At 40.9% G+C, this 24293-nt stretch overlaps 1 protein-coding gene across 3 annotated transcripts in view; it reads left to right on the forward strand.

The window, feature by feature from the left end:
- The window catches only part of Htr7 (5-hydroxytryptamine receptor 7), a 94230-nt gene extending 75841 nt beyond the window's left edge, over nucleotides 1-18389 (forward strand). Inside the window, exons 2-4 of one of the 3 annotated variants that reach the window (XM_021152079.3) lie at nucleotides 7176-7931; nucleotides 12778-12874; nucleotides 16808-18389. In XM_021152079.3, coding sequence (XP_021007738.1) covers nucleotides 7176-7931; nucleotides 12778-12874; nucleotides 16808-16819 — 865 coding nt within the window. In that variant the 3' untranslated portion in view covers nucleotides 16820-18389. Of the gene's footprint in view, nucleotides 1-7175; nucleotides 7937-12777; nucleotides 12875-16807 lie in introns of all 3 variants that reach the window. The other 2 variants (XM_021152081.3, XM_021152080.3) reach the window with 2 other exon arrangements.
- The last annotated feature ends 5904 nt before the right edge of the window (nucleotides 18390-24293 follow it).

Here is a 24293-nt window from a genome sequence, read left to right on the forward strand (position 1 = left end):
TCAGGGTCTTGTTTGTGCTAAGTAAGAACTCCACCGTTGAGACACAGCCCTATACCTTCCTGCTTTTATGTAAAAACAATTTATTTCTGTAGCTTTTATACTATCTTCAGTGAGATAGCTATCACTTTGGTGTTCCTTTCCAAGTTACATGTCCATTTTTACACACTGACCCAAACTGTGAAGTCATTTGGTCAAGTTAACACAAGTCCTGGACTGTTATTCAACTGGGGCTGTCTGAGATTTATGTCTGTTAATGGAAAATTGGCACGTTCTTAGTACTAGATAAGCTTATTAAAGAACAGAAGTATTTTCTTCATGGATTCTAGTGTTCTTTTATGGGTTTTAATAACTTTATATGCTCTTCATGTAGTCCTGAATATTCTTAAAGCCTTTTACTAATATTTAAATATTAATTTTACTAATATCTGGTTCTTAAATAATGTAATCTTCTTTATAGTATTTAAATTTTAATCCTCTGCACATAAGGTATTGATTTTGTTTATTTCTTTTATATTCCAGAAGCTTTAGGGAACACACGAGGAGTGTGTATCTTATCTTTCAGTTGATTTTAACTTTTCTAAAGTTTCGCCAAATGAAGTCCAGGACAGGAGGAACAACCTTTTTATTGTAGACTTTGATATAAGAACTTAAGAGTATGTAGCCACAGTGTGACAGTGTTTATGGATCATGATTTGTGCACTGAGGGCAGACTATGATCTGGCTTCTACCCCTGAAATATGTTAAGTGTGCTAACATGTAGGCATGCTTGTCTAGGGTTCTGAGTTATCATTTAGCACTCCATTGGTTAATTTCTAATCACAAATATTTGTGAACTCTTTGTACTACATAGACAGGAGAAAGGCTGTATTTTCAGTTGAGCTTGATGTATAGTTACTTCATCTGGCCACGGGTGTGTGAAGAAAACACAGGTACACTTGAACTGTATTTAATAAATGGTTAAGAATTTGTGAATTCAGGGAGTGCTAACTTTTTTTGTTTTGCAGTCACCCAAGTAAAATTTGTTCTGAGCAATTCTATTGCCTCCCTGGAGGTTTTACTAAGTCAAACCCTTCACCCCATGAGTAGGTGTTGGGTGATCTGTCCATGCCACCCCGGGATCACCTGGGAAACTGTGTGAACCAACCTCAGTTGGGGAACCTTACATTGGTTGGTTAAGTTAAAGCAGATCCTGATGTACGTTTAGTGGAACAACTGCATTCAGTCTTTGGCTAGATCAGCCTAACCTTGAGACTCCTTTCAGTGCCAAGGTACTTTTTCAGGGTCATTTTTCTTTTTAATTTAAAAGATCTTCTGGATATTTTTACTATAGCTTGCAACTAGGATAATTCCACATAAAACAAATCCCATTTCACATTTCCTTTCCCTTTATATTTTCCTTTTCCCCTTCTTCTCTGTATATATTCCTTTTGCAGTGAAACATTTTATTACAGCTGTTTATTTTCCTCTACAACCATTGTGTAGTTTTTGTAATCAAAATGCAAAAAACAAACTAGAACCAGAAGAATTCTCTACAGAGACTATCTACTAGGTAAGTACACATGTATATAACTACCCAGAAAAAACATTAGGAATACATGACATAGATTTTTGAAAAATACCCCTTTCTCACAAAACTGCCTGGGAACTGCTTGGTAATTATAGTCTTAAAATGTTACATTAGACAAGCTATGCCTGCAAGGATAAACCATGCAATCAGTTATCACACAGTGCGTCTGTTGTTCTTGGTTGACCATCAGCAAAGAGCAAAGAATACATAGGAGGCTCACTTAAAGTTGAATTTCAGATAAAGCATTGCCTTCTGTGTTGTGTGCTTATTCCCCAGAGGGTGGCGCTATCTCAAGAAGTTCTTGACATTTCAGGAGCTGGGAGTAGGTGAAGGAACTGGGTCATGCTTTTGAAGGCTGTACCTAGTCCCCTGTCACCTCCCTTTCTTTTCTCATGAAGGGAATAGCTCCCTGTAATCCTTTGGGTTTTTCTGTGTCTTCCCAGTTCTCAAATAACTACACAGAAACTATATTTATTTATAAATGCCATTGGCCTTATAGGAGGCATTGTTCCCCACTAGCTCATAACTCAGTTATCCTGCTAATACTCATCTAAGTCTGCCCTGTGGCTTGTTACCTCTCCTCAGTATCACATGTCCAACCTCCTCTGAGTCTGAGTGGCAAATCCTCCTGCACATCATTCTTTCCCAGAGTTCCTATCTCCTTGCTCCAAATCCTGCCTATTCTCTCCTGCTTTGCTATTGGCCATTCAACTCTTTATTGACAGGTGAGGCTTTTACATACTGGACAAGAGATTATTTCTACATTTCCCCCTCTTAGTCCAATAAATGGCTTTTTCTTTAACATTAATTAACTGTACATAATATGAATAATTATGAAAACTATCAGGTAAGAATTCTATGCACAAAGTCTGGTGTGTTTGGGTTTGGCAACTTTGGAGGAGTTATTCTATTCTCAACCATGGAGAGTTCAAAGTTCTGTACATAATTTACTTTGTATCATAACTTGTATTTACCTACCTAAAAATGTCTTCTTAGATCTTAAATTATTATTTTAAATACAAAACAACTTAAGCTTAATTGTGAGACTATAACTATCTAGTTTTCAACCCACAAGAGACCTGAGAAGTATAAATATTATTTGAGTAAACTGGGAGTACAGAGCAAACAGCTTCCAAAATTATAGAAATGGCAGAAGTTTCTGGCTACTTGAATTGTCACCCAAGGTTCTTCTGTGTCATTGGAGCATCACCTTTGGCCTTCTGGCCCAGTATATCCAACAGACTATTCTGTGATGCAGGAATTATGAATTACTTGCCCATCTTGTCCTTAAAAAGCTTGGCAGTTGACTTACTCCATGTCCTGCTTGTTCACAGCTTAGAAAGCATGATGTCTGTACTTGAGGTAAGGGCATGATCTTCCCCAGTGACTAGCTTGCCACATTTGTAGCACTCCATAAGGATGTTTTTCAATTCTCATTAACGTGGAATGGGGGTGTGTAGATTTAGATTTTTCAAAATCTACTTTAATAAGGGTTCTTAAACACTTCAACCTCCCTTCTAACCTACTGACCAGAGGTAGGAGAGAAAGATGGTTAATAGGACCAGGGTGATATTGAACCTCTTCAGAAGTAGTTCTTTGAGGGCAATTCCAATCTTCATTGTCAGGATAGCAATAGTCAAAAACATTAAATGGGAATCAGTAGCAGCAATCCAGTCCAATTGTCAAACACTGAATATGGATCAGTAGCAGAGGCTTGATCCAGCAGTAGCAGAGGCTTGATCCAGAAGAAACCATGAGGTTCTACGGAACTGACATGAGTCCTTGGAAGTAACAAGAAGCAGCAGGAATACCATGAGAAGTTCTTTTATGAGTTTCTCTCTATGAAGTTGTGATAAACAAAGATCAGTAAAGACCAGCAAAATGCTGCAAGGTATACCAGTGCAAGAGCATCGTCAGCAAAGACCAGTGAAACATCGCAAGGTGAACCAATGTAAAGCATCGTTCACTGTCTATTGGATTCTTGTGCTTATACTCTTTCCACACATCACTTGTCCTCTCATGTGTCTACCTCAGGAAAACATTGTCTCATGTGTCAACTTCAGCAAAACATCCTCTCACATGTCTGCTTCAGCAAAACATCCTCTCATAAGACAGCTTACCGAGAAATATCACAGGACATAACTGAGTCTCCAAAGAAACCCGAAATTTCCACTTCAGGGGTGGTGCCAGCTGCTGATATGTCTCACTGTCAAGAAATGACTTTATTAATAAAAGATTTTCAAATGCCATATTCTGTAGATCTCTGAGGTTTTTGGAGACCATCTCTCTATCTATAGTATGTCTGATTAGGCAAACATTACTTGTTTACTATCTGTTTAACTTAGAAAGCATGGTTTTATAATTACGTAGACTATTATCTAACATGACCAATTTAGTCATTGATTGACTACATACTAACTTGGATTTCTTAATTATCCTAAATAGTTTGTAACAGTAGCTTTCAAGGACTAGAACTTTAATTGTATTTTTAAATGAGTTGCATAGGTCAAATACCTTAAACAAGAGTTGAAACATACAGTATGTTGTAGTAAAAATCTTAATTTTGTATCAATATAGAGAATCTTTACAAGTGTGAATTATTTGGCTTGTTAATGATTTTTAGTCTAAAAGTAGATTCGATAATCTACCCTTTTATCCTACCATTCTATAACTCTCCTTTTCTTTTCATCCCTTCTCAACCCTTCTCCCAACATTAGATAGGAGAGAAAGAAGGGAAGAGAGAAAAAAAAAAAGAAATAGAGACCTTCCTGAATCTAACATCCTCTACTTTAGGATCAAGACCATTAAGGACTTGCATCCAACCCCTATAAAATGATGACAAACATCTATCGCCCACTGAACTACTGAAAACTACCCACTCCCTCTCAGGTTATAGCTCAGGCCACTGAGATCACATGCATTCCTCCCCCAACCCCTGTAACATGGCACACATCCAGACGTTTCCAGTGACAGTTAAGTGACGGACTTCCACTTGACCTTTGGTGATCACTTGGGCCACAGGTATTGGCACAGACTTCAGCTGCAGAGGGACCAGGGACCCAGCCATGGCCCTTGGCAGCAGCCTGGGCCAGGACCTCAGTATGGCCTCAGGTGGTTACACAGCCTCCTCATACCTGTTGCTCATCACAGTTGAGTCTCTGGTTCTACTTTCTGCACATTGTACAACCCCCTAGGCTTTACTTTCTTTCCTATGTCTTCACTGCAACCCCATCTTTCCCATCTCTCCATCACAATTTGTCCACCATAAAGGTGACTGCGGCAGACGCTTGAATGTCTTTCTTGGAGTCTTCTGGCCTTCAGGGTGGGGTTGGGTGCTTCTCATTTGTCTTTTTTTTTATCCTTTGGGGAGCCAAAACATGGTCCTAACTTCAGCTGATAAGCCCATAGTTATGGGTAAGTCTTACTATGAGTGGAGGCAGCAAAGCTTGTGAAATGAGGACACTATGAGATGAATGCCTAAGTCCCTGGAAGGCACAGACAATCCCTTTCCACTTACTGTGGTTGCAGCCCTTCCCTCTGTTCCTCAGGATTGCACTTTGTCTTTCAAAGAGTTTTGTCATTGTAATTTACTGCTGTATACTCCACATTTATGAAGTACCTGATATGTAAATAGCTCTATTACTATGGTCAACACAAAATGACAATGGATTGTGATTTCTCCATTGGTAGACCCAGTCCACCACATGCTTGTATCTGTCCTGGACGTGTTCAGACTTGTCCTCTTGCCAGGACTACCAATAAACTATGGCAATACACTCTCTACATAATGCTTATATCTTTATAGTCATCTAGACATGATTTATGTCAACAGCTCTGTGTGTGTGTGTGTGTATGTGTGTGTGTGTGTGTGTATGAGTGTGTGTGTGTGGGGGGGTTATGTAGTATCCACTTAAAGGATTTGGACAACTTTGGTGTCTGAGGATCTTAGAGCCAATTCCAGAAGTGGAGTATCTGTTGAAGGATGAAGAGATAGACACTCATGGCGAATAAACAAATCTGACTTGTATTTTTACTACATCTCTGTTTTGTAATGATGAACCAATGCAATAATGCTCACCCCCTTTTCCCCCCAAAAAGAGCATGATATTTGAACTTCTGTGGAATAATTTAAGCATCAAGAACATTATCAGATATTTTTTTTTATTTTAAAATAGTTTTTCACTACTGTCTTAGTCAGGGTTTCTATTCCTGCACAAGCATCATGACCAAGAAGTAAGTTGGGGAGGAAAGGGTTTATTCGGCTTACACTTCCATACTGTTGTTCATCACCAAAGGAAGTCAGGACTGGAACTCAGGCAGGTCAGGAAGCAGGAGTTGATGCAGAAGCCATGGAGGGATGTTACTTACTGGCTTGCTTCCCCTGGCTTGCTCAGCCTGCTCTTTTATAGAACCAAGATTACCAGCCCAGAGATGGTCCCACCCACAAGGGGCCTTTCCCCCTTGATCACTAATTGAGAAAATGCCTTACAGTTGGATCTCATGGAGGCATTTCTTCAACTGAAGCTCCTTTCTCTGTGATAACTCCAGCTGTGTCTAGTTGACACAAAACCAGCCAGTACAACTACTAATTGAAAACTTTCAGGAAAAGAGCTGTTGGTTAGCAAGCTGGAAACTTGCTGCCACCCGTGCTTCTCTGGTATAGCTTCTATATGCATAATGGAAGCAAACACATAAACAAAACAAAACAAAACAAAACAAAACCAAAAAACCCCACCAGAATGACAAGCTCTTCTAAAGACTATTAAATATAAAGAGAAAAATTCCAAATATTTACAAATATCAAGTCTTGAGCCAAACAGCTCACTGTGTTTGTTTTTCTCTATCTGACAGCTTTGTCCCCTTGGCATTGCTAATCCCTGATTAAAAAAAAATACCTCTAGAAGCATACACGGGGAAGACATTGGGTTTGCCTACCGTTTATGAGAACTGTCCCTTTCTTGGTGATCCATCTCAAACATGCACAAGGCAAGCTGCTTTTAATTTCAAAGAATGATCCTCTGATGCTGCTGTTTTGTGGGAATTTTATGGCTGTAAAAATAAACACTTCCTACTTCTGTTTGCAAGTTTTAAGCGTTCTCAGATTGCTCACAAGCCTGGGATCCTATTGGGTATGTCTCCTTTCCGATGCAAAGGGGACATTGGAAGGCATTAAAAGCTGGCCGGAATCAAGACTGTGAAGATGTGGGCATGTAATGTCAGTGTGACAGACCCCTTACTAAGCTTTGAAGATTTGCCACAACTTTGCACTTGAGGAGTGATGTCTTAGGCCCGCCTGGCTTTAAGAGGGCAGGCAATCCATTTTTACCTCCTTGGCTGCTTAGGTTATCAGAATCTACAAAGTGTAAGTAAAACACGGGCAAGCTTTACCAAAAGGGTACTTAAAACTTGGCAGTGCTTCAGTCCAACGGAATGACATGGAATAAGGCAGGTAGGTAAGGTACCAGTGCCTCAATTTACCTTTCTGCAAAATGGAAGTAACAGTTCCACAGGGCTGTTGTGAGGCTCGTTACTAGGGCCTGGCTGGTAGCACTCCAGGGGTGACCAGTGATGACTGTATTCAGTTCTTATCTTTCCATCTCTCTGCTAGGTACCTTGGGATCACCAGGCCCCTCACGTACCCCGTGAGGCAGAATGGGAAATGTATGGCCAAAATGATTCTGTCGGTCTGGCTTCTCTCTGCCTCCATCACCTTACCTCCTCTCTTCGGATGGGCTCAGAATGTGAACGATGACAAAGTGTGCTTGATCAGCCAGGATTTTGGCTACACGATCTACTCCACCGCAGTGGCGTTTTATATCCCCATGTCGGTCATGCTGTTCATGTACTATCAGATTTACAAGGCCGCCAGGAAGAGCGCAGCCAAACACAAGTTCCCAGGCTTCCCACGCGTGCAGCCGGAGAGCGTCATCTCCCTGAATGGCGTGGTGAAACTCCAGAAGGAGGTGGAAGAGTGTGCGAACCTTTCGAGACTGCTCAAACACGAAAGGAAAAACATCTCCATCTTCAAGAGGGAACAGAAAGCAGCCACTACCTTGGGGATCATCGTGGGAGCCTTCACGGTGTGCTGGCTGCCGTTTTTCCTCTTGTCCACAGCAAGGCCCTTTATCTGTGGCACCTCCTGTAGCTGCATTCCGCTGTGGGTGGAGAGGACATGTCTGTGGCTGGGCTATGCAAACTCTCTCATTAACCCTTTTATATATGCCTTCTTCAACCGGGACCTGAGGACCACCTATCGTAGCCTACTCCAGTGCCAGTACCGGAATATCAACCGGAAGCTCTCTGCTGCAGGAATGCATGAAGCTCTGAAACTTGCTGAGAGGCCTGAGAGAAGCGAGTTTGTGCTGTAAGGTCATTTATCGCTACCATCCTTTTATTCCCCCTCCCTCTTTCATGACGCTTCTTGAATGTTGGAGAAAGCCTCCTGCATCAGTGGCTAGCTTATTATTATTATTATTATCATCATCATCAACCAGACATCAGGTGTAAATTCAGAATACTTTCTTTCATTCAAGATAAGGTTTAAAGAACCCACAAGACAGGTTGGTATTTGAATGGGAAGAGAAGACTGGTCTGCTGATAAATTTATTTCATATGCCCGGTGACATGAGAGGTGAAGTTCTCCATTTTCTTTCATTTTAAATAACATCTCGATATGTCCATCTGTGAAGCTGAGTTCATATGACATCACCATTTTAATTGCTTTTGTACCTCCGTTTTCATGAAACATACTTGGTGACCTCATAGTTCCTAGAGAAATGACTCTTTAGGGGGAAGGAAGCAGATGTGATTTTGTTTTTTCTGGCATGGAATCTCCGTGTATACAGGAGATGACAAGCAGGGACAAGGCTCTGACAGCTATTGAACTGTCAAGAAGTGCTTCCTGTCATGGTAGCCACGAACTGATGGCTACTGGAGTTGTTTAGTTTTTGATGTTGCCTGGGACAGGCTCCCAATACTCCAGGGGGCAATGGGAATTGAGGTCTGAAAATGTACTACAAATGGCCAATGGTGATGTGGACATGAGAGCCTCTCAAGTAACTCATATATTACTAAATTTGGTATCACAGAGGAGGGAGGCAAGATGGTCGGGTGGCAAGCAGGTAAAATGAAGTCATTTTTAAAGAAAAAAAATGATGTAGAGGAGATTTGACAGTTGGAAGGAGAGAGAGTTAGGATGAAATCCTAGAAGACCCTGGTGGAGGAGATGTTCCTGGGCACCGATGAGGGGGCAGAGAGATGAACTGAGAGAGGGGTGAGGGCTCTGTCTCCAAGGGACCTTCCCTGCCAGAGTGACATTGCCCTACACTTATGTCACAACTAAGTCTAGATACCTCATAACCTCAATCCTAGGACCACATGTCTTCCAAATGCTGGAGTATGCTTTTCTTAGCACGGGAAGTTGTTAGAGCATAGCCACTCTGGTTCTTGAGCTGGGTGTAACTTCTGTTGTGTGTACTCATTGCACACATGCAATCATTCACAATACAAAAGGCAGCGTTTAGAAAGAAGCATGTAACATCTGGTTCTGGAATACTCATTACCAGCAATCCCCAGAGCCTTTCAAAATGTACAGGATCCCACTTAATGAATATTTGCTCACTCCTCACCCCTCGACTTTGAAATTTTTAGGGAAGGAGTTATAACTTAAATTTCTATCTCCATAATCTACTCCTGTCCCTGGCATTCATAGAATATTAATGGTCATGGCCGTAGCTACCAGGCTACCCAGTTCTCAGGGAATTAACTTGTGACTCAGGGTAATTGACACAAGATAATTGACTTATGATCACATAGTCACAGAATGGATCATCCAGTAGATGTATCCATGTACCCATAATCATCACAGAAGTCTACTTGTTGGTTGAGTTTTGTCTGAGATAGTGAAGAGAAGAGCTACCACATGGATGACCTAGGAATTGTGGACACCAGCTTGCTAGCAAGACATCTAGGATGTCTTCTTTACTCGAAGTGAACTGAGATTGCTAGATATGCTGTACAATAGGAGAGCCCCATCCAATCAGAATCCCAGGAAATTCTCAGATACAGGAAATAAAGCTGGATCAGTGATAAGAGTTATAGGACTGGTCTGGGTGGTGTTGAGGCATAAGACAGTTATACTGATGACAGCTGCAGATTTTAGATAAAATAGCTTTGCATCAGTAAGTAGGAGAAAGCAAGGTATTTTATAGATAACCTATTTTAGTCTACATACTGTTGTATCCCCTGGAAACAGCTATTTCTTAAGACAAATAGCTAGGTTATTCTGACTGGCATCAGGATTGTTTAGCCAGAGAGGAAAGTGTGTTGATTTTATTTCTTAGGAGTAACACAGTGCAGAAAGTGTTTGAGCAAAGTATTTGGAAATGGTGTGAAGGGCAGAGAAGAGTTCGAGGCAAGTGGTAAGAGGTCCCATTTGGCAGCCAGTGTGCAAATTAGGTGAGTCAAGATGATGCCCTGGTCATCTCTCTATGTACAGGCCTCATTGGTTCACCTTCAGGATAATTTCACTGATTAGGTATTAAATTCACAGATAATTAAGGTATAAGAATAGTATTTTTTTTTTTTTTTTTTTTTTTAGAAAGTAACATGAGCAGGTTTTCCTGTTTGAAATAATAGCCCACATTAATGGAGGATTCATTCTCAGACACTCCACTGAGAACCACTGAACCTTCAAAACCGTGTGATGGGGTAGCTTTTTCCATTCTATTTTGAAGATGATAAAACAAGAACTTGGCGAGATCAAGTCATTTCCCCACGGTCCTTCAGATGAGATTGATAGAGTTGGATTTCAGCCCAGGATTTCAGCCTGTGTTCAGAAGTGCTTTTAGCTTCATGCTACCATGCCCTTCACAAAAATCAAATCAGCTCAAATAAAGCACAAGGATTCTTGCCTGTCTATCCTCAGCTAACGCTGAGGCTTGGGTGCTGTTTCCTGTTAGTTCTAGGCAGGGTCAGCTGACTTACGTGGCAAGGGACCAAACAGCAGTATTTTGAGCTTTTGGAAACCATATGGCTCTCTTGAAACTGTTCATCTCCGCCATTGTCATCCACTTAAGCAAGCAAGAGGACATGGGTATGTACCAACAAAACTAATTTACAGAAGAGATGGCCAGCCGGATTAGGCCCCCAGGTGATAGTCTGCTGTCCCTTGATTTAAGAGAGAATTATGGTGTCTAATTACATATCTCTCAGTTTGAAATTATAACCATGCAGGATAAGCAATTCAGTTAAGATTGTTGGCTTTAAAATACCCAACAACTTTAGGAAGTATTTACTGTCAGGACTATTGTATAGAGTTTACTTGGAGGCCATTTTAGAACCCTATACCAGGCAGTTTTGTTATCAGTCCCAATGTTAGAGGATTCATATTTGGTTTATTTGTATGACTGTCATACATTATGCTGGATTCATAAACTACAACATCATTCTTGCTGTTGTTCATGTATTTCTGCACAAAAAGTATATGTGCATACTTTTGTGATCTGAACATTTGTTATTTTCCCCCAAATTTGTTTGTTGAAATATAGACTCTAATGCAGCAGTATGAAAATGTGGGGCTCTATGGGGTGACTAGGTCACGAGGGCAGAGCTCTCATGGATGGGATGGGAGCCCTTATAAATGGAGCAGAGGAACTGGTTTATGAAAGAGCCAGAGCACCTCACCAGATACCAAGTTAAACCAATTATGGACTTTCTAGTCTCTCAACATAAAGAACATGCCCATAAATGTTCATAAATGTTTCATTATATCAGCCTGAATCTGCCCCAGCACGTGGTTACTCAGCCTTTTTATGTAAGGATGAAAATCCCAGGTAGGAAGCCATGTCCATCAAAGGAGAAGGAAGTGTATCTAGTGCTTATACTAATCAGAGACGACTTCTCGGAAGGAGCATCCTTGGAGCTCGTCAATGCAGTTATAACTAACAGTAAACAGAGGAGACGTTTATGTAGAGCCATCAGCTTAGGAGCTTACGCAAAGGGTAGACTAAGATCTAGACTCTCGAGGGAGAAAACAGTTGGAGATCAGAGTAGATATGACATAGACAGTGTTACTAATGATTTATGCCAGCCTCCAAGAATTTGGACTTTAAGTATAGGCAACAGGTTCTGAATTGAGAGGAATTTTTTGCTTCTTCTCGTAAAGATGGTTGACAATGTCTGGAGATAACTTTTTGTTGTCATAGCTGGAGTGTGTCTGAATGTTAACTGCCACCTACATCTGGCATAGGTCAGGGAAGCTGTCAGCTACCCTACAATGCACACAACAGCATCCCACAGAAAAGACTTACCTACCTAACCCGTAAGGTGAGAGGTTTGGAAACTGCTGTGGACGGGAAGGAGTCATCTATATCTTCTGTATCTAGTGGATACAGAGTACATCTGAATAGCAGACACTGATTCAGAGGCACTGTGTATGAAGAATCAGAAGGCTGGAGAGTTTCTTCATTGGTATTTCTAGAAATACTGGAAGGCTTTTTGTGTACGAGATATAGCACCAGGCATGGCAGGGATGGAAAGAGGATAGTGTAACAGTCTTTATTTCCGGAAGCTCACACTCTTGTGGGTTTAGGTCTTGTTGAGGTTAGTGGTACTTTCTCATTCAACCGGAGTAAGAACTTACATGGTCTATAGGGCACAGTTACATTCAAGCAAACACTAGTTGGAAAGCTGCTAATTGGCTTGACTTGACATATGTTGCTTTTTGAAGCCTCATACTTTGCTCACTTGTTCTTTGATATGATTAGGTTGGGTGGCATTTAGGGTTATACTCACCCTGTCTGAGTGATAGCGTAATCAGTCACTGGTCATTAGTGACAAAGACATCCAATTCACAGCTCAGAGTAAAGGAGAAAACCTTAGACTCCTCCTACTTTCCCACACTCCCTACTTTCCCACATTCCCTCACACATCTGGTGGCCACTCTATGGACTTCTTCAGCCTGTTTCTTCACATCCAGCTGTTTGGGTGAGAGAGAGAGAGAGAGAGAGAGAGAGAGAGAGAGAGAGAGAGAGAGAGAGAGAGAGAGAGAGAGAGAGAGAGAGAGAGAGTGTTTGCTTCTTGCTCAGTTTTCTTGGCTCCCTTATTTTTCGTCTACACCTCAATTTCCTTTTTTTTTCCTGTGTGAACAATCTAGACTGTATGTTGTTAGTTTCAAATATTTACCCATTCCTTCCCATTTTCTTAATCAGCATGACTGGAGCCTCAGGAGTCCAGAAGGCACTGGAGAATTTACCTTGGGGTAACGGAGTGAATACAGGGATAAAAGCTGTGAATTCTGTTGCACTGGTAATTTTAATTCACTACTATCCATTTTAAGCCTTTCACTATTTCCCAAGTGTTTCAATAAAGGAAGTAACAAAATGTAACCATGTGACACAGTCAAGGGTTCTTTCTTTCTCTTTAATTGAATGATTTTACTCATAGACTTGAACTGCCACAAATAGTTTCTAACTATCATGCCATGAGAACTTGTTCTTTGACATCACTTATGAATAGCACTAAAAAGCAGTTTCTAAAATACTTTGCTATAAAAGAATATCATGGGATTGTTTTGAAGCAGCTCTTCCTTTCTGTCTCCCTACCTCTCCTTGGTGGCTGTATTGTCTCTCTCTTTAAAGAACCTCTTATAATCCTTGTCAATTGCAGGGACTCCTAGCACTGACTCCTAGCAGAATAACCTTGGGTTTCTGCCATGAATTCTGTCAATTTGCTGCTCTGGGCTTTAGGCTGCAGCTTTGGAACTCAACCTGATTGCCTGCTTCCTTTGTGGAAAGGGGTAATTTAAAAGAAATGAAGTGAGGTACATCCCAGGGGAAACTGGGAAGGAACATCAAGCCCCCTGCAATCCTAGGCATCTGTGATGGGTCTCTGCCTTAATGGCAGAAGCAAACAAAGAGCTTGCTAGTCCCTGGGCATTTTAAAGTCTCTCACAGGGATTTTTTTTCTTCATCATTAATTGCCTGAAGTTCAAGTTCAGTGCTTCTCCTTTATTACATCATCAACTAGTAATGACAATAACTTCTTTGCTTCATGCCTTACAGTTGCCTAGAGTTTAGCCTTGAGGTATCTCAAAGTAGGAAGGACATTGTTCTATGCAGTATTTTATACAATGCTGAAGATCAAAGCCAGGGCCCTCAGAAATGCTACAAACTTTCCCAGTGAGCCCCAGCCCTTGCTCTTCTCCCCCTTTCTTCGTTTTTTTTTTTTTTTTCATTTTTCCCTTAGTTGGTAATAAATACAGGTAGCACAATGTAAAGTTAAATAGTACAGAAATGTACACAATAAAAAAATAAGGCTTAGAGGCATTCTTTGAAAGATAATTTACATGGTAAATCATGAAAGAAGTGCTTTTATAAGAGATGTGGAAGACATAGAATATGGGTTGCTCAGTGCTGAAGGATAGTATAGTCTGGTAACAGTTGCGCCATCTATGGATGGTGGTGGGCAAGGGATCTGGAACATGTCTTCAATAATATCAGGATGTTGGGTAGGTTGAGGTTAGCTCAGGGATCTAGGTGTGTTTTTGACAAGAGTGATACTAGATTGTACTGGCCACAATGGATGGAGAATGTACTAACAGCAGAAAGGATTTGTGTGATGAGACTAATGTTAGAGGTGAGGTCTGTGACTTGGGAGTTGAGGGGGAGAAGCTGTACTAGGAAGGTGTCAATGACACTAGGAGAGAGGCTAAAGATGTCTGAGCACCCTGGAACCTGGAATCATCACTGTGGCTAGCAGGTGGGTGATAAGGAAAGATGGGCTCTGGAGGTGATGTTGGAGTGGATCCAGGAGGAACTCAGTAGAGTTTAGGAACCAGTGGGAGCAAAACTGACTTAAAGGATGCTAGGTGTGGTCCTTTCACTGGGGTAGAAGAACCAAAGGTCCCAGGCTAGAAATATCTCTGGAGCATCATTTGTTGAGGACATATCTTATTTCCAGTCTCCATTCCAACAAGACTGTGGGACTAGGACTTGAAATAAAGCAACTGTTCTCATGAACTATTGTGTGAGGTTGAGAGTCAAAGCTGGAGATTTTGTCTCATGAAGATATAGAGTCTATCAGCAGGAAAATTCAGTCACTGCCTCACCCTATATGAAGTACGTGGCCGAGAGGAGAGCTTCAGATAAAGGGATTTGGATATAGGGACACCTTACGTGGGACAGGGAGGCTAAGCTGGAAACATAGTCCTGGGCCAGTGACTGCCTATCCCAGCTCCTAAACATAGCACTCCTGTGGCAAGTCAGGGTCTGTGAGACCTGAATTGTGGGAGTGTTGTCTGTGTTAGGAGAACGGATACTGCCTCAGCTGTTGCTTAAACTTCTCTATGACCCAGAGCACTTCTGTGAGTCTAGAAGACAGGCCTTGAGGGAAGCAGGATTCTGGCTTCTGTGTAGGTCAATCACTAGACCATATCTTTCTAAGTTTGAAATGGTGGTGATTCTCAGTGGAAGTAATACAATTTTGTGTGTGTGTGTGTGTGTGTGTGTGAAAGAGAGAGAGAGAGAGAGAGAGAGAGAGAGAGAGAGAGAGAGAGAGAGAGAGAGAGAAGAAAAAGAAAGAGGAGGAGGAGGAGGAGAGAACTCTGAAGTTTGATTATATCCCCTTTATTCTTTCTTAAACCCTTCTGCCATATGCATTCTTCTTTTCAAGGTCCCCAACAATCCTCTCTCTCTCTCTCTCTCTCTCTCTCTCTCTCTCTCTCTCTCTCTCTCTCTTTTGTGTGTGTGGTGTGATCCACTGCATTTAGTGTTGCTTTCTTGAGCATGGGTAAGGGTTTGTTTACCTGAGAAAGCTATACAACTGAGGAATATGACTTCCCTCTCCCCAGTAGCCACTTAACCTCACAAGCCCCTCCTCGGCCCTTGATGACCACTTCTACAAGTTCATGAATGTAATATCCATGTGATGTCCAGAGGACAGTGTTTTGTAGCCCATTTCCCCATCTTCCTGCTGTTATACCCCATCTCTTCTCTCTTCCTCAGTGCTCTCTGGGCTTGGCAAGAGTGATGTAGGTTTGTTACTGAAGGTTGAGAATTCAGTGATCAGTTATTCCCAGTACTTTGACTGATCGTGATTGCTTCATCATTTTCTATCAAAACCAAAAAACATCTCTGACCCTGGATGACAGTAGCACTCATCTATAGGTGTAAACATGAATATTTAAAAGGCAGTTTTAAACCATGTCCATTTAGCAAAGTAATAATAGTGGCTAGATCTATGACTGACCAAGCCATCCATCTTTGAACATTTTAGAGTATGTGACATTAATTCCCTCCTAAAGAGCAAATCCAACCAGAAGGCTGGTTATCCCCAGAACCATCATGGGCACATTGGTAGGCAGTCACTGCAGAGTGAAGGATTCATAACTAGATACGACTATTGATTTTTCTTTACCAGCAGACTGTGCAGTATCTTCTGGCAGTATGAAAGCTAGCCATCAGGGAAGAAGTTTTCAGGTTAGTTCCTGTTTTATGTCATACAAAGTATGATGTCTTTAGTGCAGTCTTATTATCTAATGTTGGGAAGCAACCTCAGAAATAACAATAGTCTGTATTGTTTTGGTGCCTCTTAAGTTCCCTGGTCAAAAATTCACAGGGATGTATCCTATGCCTCGCACTAGGTTGACTTTTCATTTAACAACTTGCATCTTCTTAGAACAGTTATTTCCATCCATGCAGGTACCTTTCTTCAAATCTTTTTTAAAATTGTATTTTAATTAGTCTACAAAATAGGTTTTCTGTTTGTCTTTTTAAAAATACATCTTTATATTGGGCTTAGTCTCCTTTCCTCCCTTCCTCCCCACCCTTGCTTAAATCTTTCCAATTCCAACATTGCCCCATCTGTCCTCATACTGGCATTATTCTTTTAACAGTCATTATTTTCAAGTAGAAAAAAAGTTATCCTATTTTGTAAAGATTATAAGATTTTTTTGAAAGCAAAGTCATTTTTTGGGTACATCTATATTAGAAAAGATTTCTAAATGGGTTTTCTGGGGCTCATTCTCAAATATATTGTAGGCTTGTAAGTTACAAAGCTTTTGACATTTATAAAAAGAGGCACATTACATTTTCTTCCCCATTAAAGATGCTCGTGCAACCTTGTAAGTCACCAGTGATTGAAATCCCCGACTACCATAAAAAAGAAAAATCCTCGCCAACTACAAAATGAAAACCCATGCTTATGGTCTGGCTAATTTTCTTGTCTTTCTCTCTTTTGTAGACAAAACTCTGACCACTGTGGGAAAAAAGGTCATGATACATGATCCAGAGTGGAACCCTGGAGAAGAAATAATGCAGAACAGGGGGAAACAACAAAACCGTTGGCTGAGACTGCACAACAGAACTTGGCTTCTGTCTTCTTGGCATGGCTGAAATGTGACAAGGGGTGATCTGTTGTACAAAGTGTATCTTGAGGGAGATGTCAACCTCTCTCTTTTTTTTCTGTGGATCAGTGATATTGTGTTTAAATGAAAAAAAAATGCTCAGTGTCAGACAGCCAGTCATCTCTGCGGTAAGCACACTACAGCGCTGGGTTCTGGGAGGGGAGGGAAGCAGTTTCTGGTGCTTTCCACAAATCCACATCCATGAGAGTGGGGGGAAATCCTAACGCACAATTCCCATGCTTCCCGTCTAGGCTTTGTGGTAACTCTTCAGGAACCATTCATGAGAGAGAGTTCATTTTGTGGTCTATCAGAAGGGTGTCTTTCCAAGCAAATGGCAGTAAGCATCGTGTTGAATGTGTTGCATGTCCATGTTAGAAAACAGAAACCAGTCATCAGCTAATACAAGCGATTCCCCGGAGCAGTGTTCATTCAAAGCTTCTGTTAAATACTGTGGCTTTTCTGCAGGGTCCTTGTGACTTTCCACCAGTGTACGTCCACCGTTAAATCCTTTATCATTACGGTGTAACTCAGGAACAGATCTTAGGATGGAGAGAGGCAGAAAACCCGAATAAAGCTTTTTCTTGCACTCACACTCCTTGAAGGCTCCTGAGAAAGAATGGTAACTGGAGAAGAGTGAGTGCCGTCTCACCGCATTGTATATTAACATGATTCTTGGCATGTTGTTTACTCTCATCTTCTACAAGGGTGCAAGGAGCCCACAGGGCTGGTCCATAATGGTGTGTTATGAGCAGGGAGTGTGGGAATAGCATATCCGTGAATGGTTGCAGTTGTTTCTGGAGACAGTGTAAGCATGGTCATCCAACTGGACTGTTTGAATTGTGTGAATTAGCGCTCACTTGAACCCCCATTGTTAATACTCTAGAACACCATTCTGTTTCATGTGGAGAATTTGTCTCTGTGTTCTCTGTATCTTAAATCAAATGTGTGCCTGATGAATTCTGTCCTCTAACCCCCTCCCACCAATAAAAATGGTCAATGTTAAGGACAGATAAGGAAACAGAAAGGGTTCCTTTGTGTATAGTATCATTTAAATGTTACTATGTAGTAGTCTGGGTGAAGGAGAGGGAAAGGCACAGATCCGAAGAGTACCCATGCCTACAGGGGACATGAATGAACACCTTTATTTGATAAAAAGAGAACTGAAAGAGAATATTATTTTCCTACAGTTAAGGAGGCTGTCCTCTCACAGGATAAAATAGAGTTACAAAGTGGATTATGGACTTCTTCCAGATGTCACCGATGTTTATTATGAGAGCAGGGAAGGACCCCTTTCCTGTGGAAGGGAGGTAGGCACTGTCCCTTCAGACAACGTGTGTACAAATTCTTGAGCTGCAGATTCGCTAGAGTGAACGTCTATACTTATATTCATAATTTAAATAACAATTATGTCAGATACATGTTGTTAAATTTGAAAAAAATGTTTTATTACATCACATCAAATAAAGTTTATTTGTAGCTGTAATAAAGTAACTTAAGTAATTGTTTTTAATAAAAGGTCTGATGTCATACATGTTATTCTACAAAGGATGGTGGGGGTGGGGTGCATACTCTGAGCTTGCGCTTGCTTGCTAAAACTCTAACAGGTACCTGGGGATGATGGTGCACACCTATAATCCTAACACACAGGAAGCAGAGGCAGGAGGATCTCAAGTTTGAAGACAGTCTGAGTTTACATCTAGAGGCATTTTCAAAAAAATTCCTAGAAAATAATTGACAGGTTTATCCTAAATTACATTTCAATGTAGAAACTTATCTATTTAGTAATTTAAAAAAATTGAATAAAAAAAGTGTTTGTTGATTTGATAAACACCTGTCTCTTGGTCCTGTTGGGATTGGCACTTCTGGGAGGGCAAAGATATGACATAGATCTTAGTTTAAGGGATTTGCTATCAAGATGCCAGCAGCCATATGTCAGACCATCAATGCAGAACGAAGTGCCATAGCAGGTTGCCTAGAGTGATGGTTTTCTTTATCCCAGAGTAAGGCAGGACCTTATGGCTAGATAGTTGGATTAATTTAGACAAGGTATTTGTTTACTTTTTAAAATTAAGATGGCCACTGTCCAAACCAACTTCATACCCTGCCTGATTGTAATGCTCGCATGTCACGTTCTGCCCCATGGTAGCTGCAGGATCTAGATCCCACATGTGCACTTCACCTTAGATCCAAGGCAGGCAAGTGGAAGGAAAAGGTTGCAACTGAAAGGGAGAAGATGTCCAATAATTAGCCTTTCCCATATGATATAACCTGTCTCTGCCAAAGGCACAGTGTTGGCTTTAACTAAGAACTGAGAGAAATGACTGAGGTAAACATTTTCTCTATAGTGTATGATGGCTCGAGAAAGAAATGAGCATGGTGACTAATCTTTTCTCTCACTTCAGGGGATCAGCTGTCGTTGTCTGGCAAGGCTGAGCATTGGGAAACCATGCCTGGGAAGGGAAGCACTTGTAAGAGACACTGAGGCTCTGTTGTCTCTGTGTTTAGCTTTATTCAGTAAATATGAAATCTGTGATACTCAGAACTTTCTTGGGCGTATTGGAAGCTGGATCATACAGAACTCATCCATAGCTCTCTATGCACTTCCACGGTGTCTTGTACATGAGGCACCTGTGTGTGTATTGTATTTTTATATAGTTTTATTAGACTGATTGTGGGCATGGACTCACCAGTCTGAGTTAAAAGTTTGGGTCATTTTCTCAAATAGTTTGTGCAACTACAATAATTGACTGAATTCCCACCTAGATAGAATTTTTTCTCTCTCAGCATTTATTTATCATCCAAGTTCTCAATCAAAGGACTATAAATATTTACAAGTCTTGAATCATCTTCAACAGTTGATGGCTTTTCCATCTTGGGACCTTTACACATGCCCCACCACCACCCTAATCCCTGCCCTGCCCAGGATATTTTCTATTTTCCCTACTTTCCATTATTCATCCAACGTGTGTTCCCATCATTATTTTCATTCCCAATGTGATGGTCTGAATGAAAGTGGCTCCCATAAGCTTATAGGGAGGGGTGCTATTAGGACTTATGGCCTTGTTAGAGGAAGTGTGTTCCTGGGGGTGGGTCTTGAAGTTTCAAGTGCTCAAGACAGGCCCAGGGTCTCTTTCTATTCCTGTTGCCTTTTGGCTCAGATGAAGAACTCTCAGCTACGTCTCCAGCACCACATCTGCTTGTCTGCTGCCATACTTCCTGCCATGGTGATAATGGATTAAACCTCTGGACTGTGAGCCAGCTGCAGTTACATGCTTTTCTGTATGAGGGTTGGCATGGTCATGGTGTCTTTCCACAGCAATAGAACACCGACTAAGACAACCAATATTCCATTTCTATTGAGCAACATGCTGGGAACAGATCTATGGTTGGTGTGTCCCATGTGTTTCTGAATGGGAAGAGAGAAGGAAGGAGGGGAGGAGGAAAGAGAAAGGAAGGAGAGGAGAACCAGAGTCAATTTGGCACTTTAAAATATTTTTGCAAGAAGTGAGGAGACCTTTGATGTTGTGACTTGTCCAGTGAGAAGCAGGGAAGGGACTGTGGTTAATGCATCTCTGTTCCTCTCAGGGCAGGGCCTCCAATGCCGGGGGCCACTTGTTTGGCGTGACATACTCGTATCAAGAGAGCGACCTTTTCTCAATTTTCTGCACTGGTGGAGCAGAGCTGTGCATGCGCTATAGCCCATATGTTGAGACTTGTTTATCTATAGCTAGCCAGATGGTCGTTAACAGTACACCAAGAAGCCATTTGGGAACTTCCAGTGGGTCAGCACATTTTGGAAACACCCCAGTAACGCAGATTGCGATGTCATTTCTTACTCTAAGCTTAAAGTGAGAAACAACTTGTTCAATATTATGTGCAAACATTTAGCCTTTGAGAACCAACTCAGCTCCCATAGCCTGGAATTTATTTGAATGGGTGGCTCTTTAAACTGGCATTGTCTACACCTTAAAAAGAACAAAAAGTTTGTTACTGTGATGGTTTGTATATTCTTGGGCCAGGGAGTGGCACCATTTGGAGGTGTGGCCTTGTTGGAATAGGTGTGACCTGGTTGGGGTAGGTGTGTCACTGTGGGTGAGGGCTTAAGATCCTCACCCTAGTTGCCTGGAAGTCAGTCTTCCACTAGCAGCCTTTGGATGAAGATGTAGAACTCTCATCTCTGACTGTACCATGCCTGCCTAGATGCTGCCATGCTCCCACCTTGATGATAATGGACTGAACCTCTGAACCTGTAAGCCAGCCCCAATTAAATGTTGATTCTTGTAAGACTTGCCTTGGTCATGGTGTCTCTTCACAGCAGTAAAACCCTAACTAAGACAGTTACTTTGTTTGTTTGTTTCTTTCTTTTTTTCTTTTTTTTTTTTCATTCATTCTTTCTTTTAGCCCTGGGAATTGAACTCAGCACTTTTTACATACTAGAAACACATGATACTGTACCTAAACTATAATCCCTTAGAACAATTTCTAAAGCTAGAGAGCTAGCTCAGTGTCCAAGAGAGCTTACTGCCCTTGGAGAGGACCCAAGTTCTATTCTCAGCACTGCCATGACAGCCTACAACATTTTTTTTTAAACTACAGTTCTAAGGGATCTGATGCCCTCTCTGACCTCCGAGGGCACTACATGAATGTGGTGCACATACATATACATATGTATAGATATACATGCATAAGTACATACAAAACTTCACATATACACATAATAAAAATAAAGAAATCATTAAAAAGAATCAATATTTTAGCACAATTAACATAGAAAAACTTGGCTAAACTTGCAGTTTGGTTACAATTTGGAAAATATGCATTCGCTAACAGATGTGACATGGCCATCTATAAGAACATAATGGAAACCCAGTATGTCTAGAGAGAACTGGAAGGAGCGAGAGGTTGGCAGTTGTCAGAAGTTAGGTTTGGAGATCAGTTATTCCAAAAAGGAATCACACCTGTGCTTTGGAGGAGAACAGCAGGTGGTAAGAAAATATCTGTAGTTTATCTTTGATGTGTATTGTGGAATACTTTTGCTACCCAATTACCCTTCTTAATTATATCTTGATTAGGCTATTATTAAAATGCTCTTTATTCTATGAGCTCACACCATTTCACAGTAAGAGAGGAAGCCAGCTGTAGATCTAAGTGTTTTGGATTAATCACCAAAGTGAATGATACACCTGTAGAAAACCTAGATATTACTAGAACTGTAGAGAGTGGCAGAGCCAAAGACTCTTCTGGGCGGCCCGATTCCATCTGCATTCTGCAGCAGGTGAGAAGTTGCTCTTCAGGAACTGCTTTGTCTGCATTTGTTTAAAGGAGAATGGCATATCCCAGCACTTTGCCAACTGTCTTTGATGAAGTAAATGCTCTATAACTTTGTGGTTGAAGAAGAAAACTGAAGTATAAGAAAACTGGAGTTAAGAAAGCACACAATATAAAGATAAGATTTTAAAAATTGGTTTGACAGGAAGAAAAACCCCACATTTCAGCAAATTTGATCAGAAAAAATTATATATATATACACACACACACATACATATGAATCATAAATTGACAATTGTAGGCATAGTGTTATTTATGCTGTGTAAAGTTTATCCTTGGGTTATTCAAATGCTGTTTTCTTGGTTCTTTTATCTTGTTTCAATTTGGACATGGCATTGTAATGTTTATATCAAAAATCTCCTATTTCAAGTTTGTGTAAATAGTTCTTACCATTTATTCTCTGCCTTGTCAGTAAATGCCTATTATCCGATGGCTGGGCAGAATCAAGAGAATAGGGTGGGATGTCTGCTAGTGAGAGGAAGTACTGAAGTCAGATCCACAGGGAGGACGAAGAAGGGGTCCTAAGAATCAGATTAATAGTAACATGCAAGTATCATGAGATGGGGTTGAGAGGTAGCCAGATTAGCATAGTAGTTTCAGACACATTATTTAACTGCTCAGCTATTAAAGTGCAGTCTTACATAAATGTTGGTTTATTTGTGAAGTTATTGGGGAATAGCATAAGGTAAATCAATACAGCCACCAGACTAATTTACTGCTTACATTTGTATGAAGAATAATTCATCTTCAGACCATTGTTTTCACTGAATGTGAGCAGTGACTAAATTGGAATAACCTAGCAGATTATTACTATAGTGAAGATTACTATAGTGTAGTCATACCTTGTACAGAACACTAAGCTTGCAAAGCATTCTGGGATGAGGCTATTCTAATAAAGTTTCCTAACAGGAAACTCATCTCAGCAGTATGGACCTACTCCAATCATGTTGGAAGCATTCACGAGCTCTCCATGGAGTATATTGTAGACTTCCTCCAGAGGGTTGCAGATTCACTGCTTTAAAGAAATCCTGTGAAGTGAGGTCTTATTGGAAAGACTGCATTGTGGACTGTTACATCTTATGTGGCCAGTGCATGTGAGATGTGCTGTATTTCCAGTCAGAGAGAGGAGGAACAAGCAGTTTGACATTAGGGAAGGGAGCCATATGAGGAAGGAAAGTGTTAAAGTGAATGTCAGGGCAACAACCTTCTTAAAAAAATTCGCAACAGAAATCTGGCAACTTCACACAGCATTGAGAGATTATTTGCATTAAATAGTTTATATTGTCACTGGTTATGGAGTCAGGTAAAAGATCAATGCATTACATTTCCATTTTCATAGCAAAGCAACCGATCAATGTGTCATTGAAACAATCAGTTCCTTGTGACAAAGGCACTGGATATTAGCCATGGAGTATGGAATGACTACAAGGCATATACTTCCAGTTTTACGGGTATTTATTGTATATTTTATGACTGTGATTAATGACACTGGGTTAAGTGTGTATTACTCATCAGTTATTCTAATAATCCTCAGAAGTGTTCTAAGAGGTTATTGCCTGTGTACTAGGGATGAGGGGACTGAATCTAAGGGACACCAGGACATTAGCTTATATTTAGAAATGCTGATCTCTCAGCTGATGGATACTTTTCTTTTTTTTTTTTGATTTTTAATATTTTTATTACATATTTTCCTCAATTACATTTCCAATGCTATCCCAAAAGTCCCCCATAGCGCCCCCCACTTCCCTACCCACCCATTCCCATTCTTTTGGCCCTGGCATTCCCCTATATTGGGGCATATAAAGTTTGCAAGTCCAATGGGCCTCTCTTTCCATTGATGGCCGACTAGGCCATCTTTCGATACATATGCAGCTAGAGACAAGAGCTCCGGGGTACTGGTTAGTACATCATGTTGTTCCAAGAATAGGGTTGCAGATCCCTTTAGCTCCTTGGGTACTTTCTCTAGCTTCTCCATTGGGAGCCCTGTGATCCATC

Source organism: Mus caroli, unplaced genomic scaffold, assembly GCF_978045245.1.
Source record: "Mus caroli unplaced genomic scaffold, Mus_caroli_1 scaffold_20, whole genome shotgun sequence".
Taxonomy (NCBI): Eukaryota; Metazoa; Chordata; class Mammalia; order Rodentia; family Muridae; genus Mus; species Mus caroli.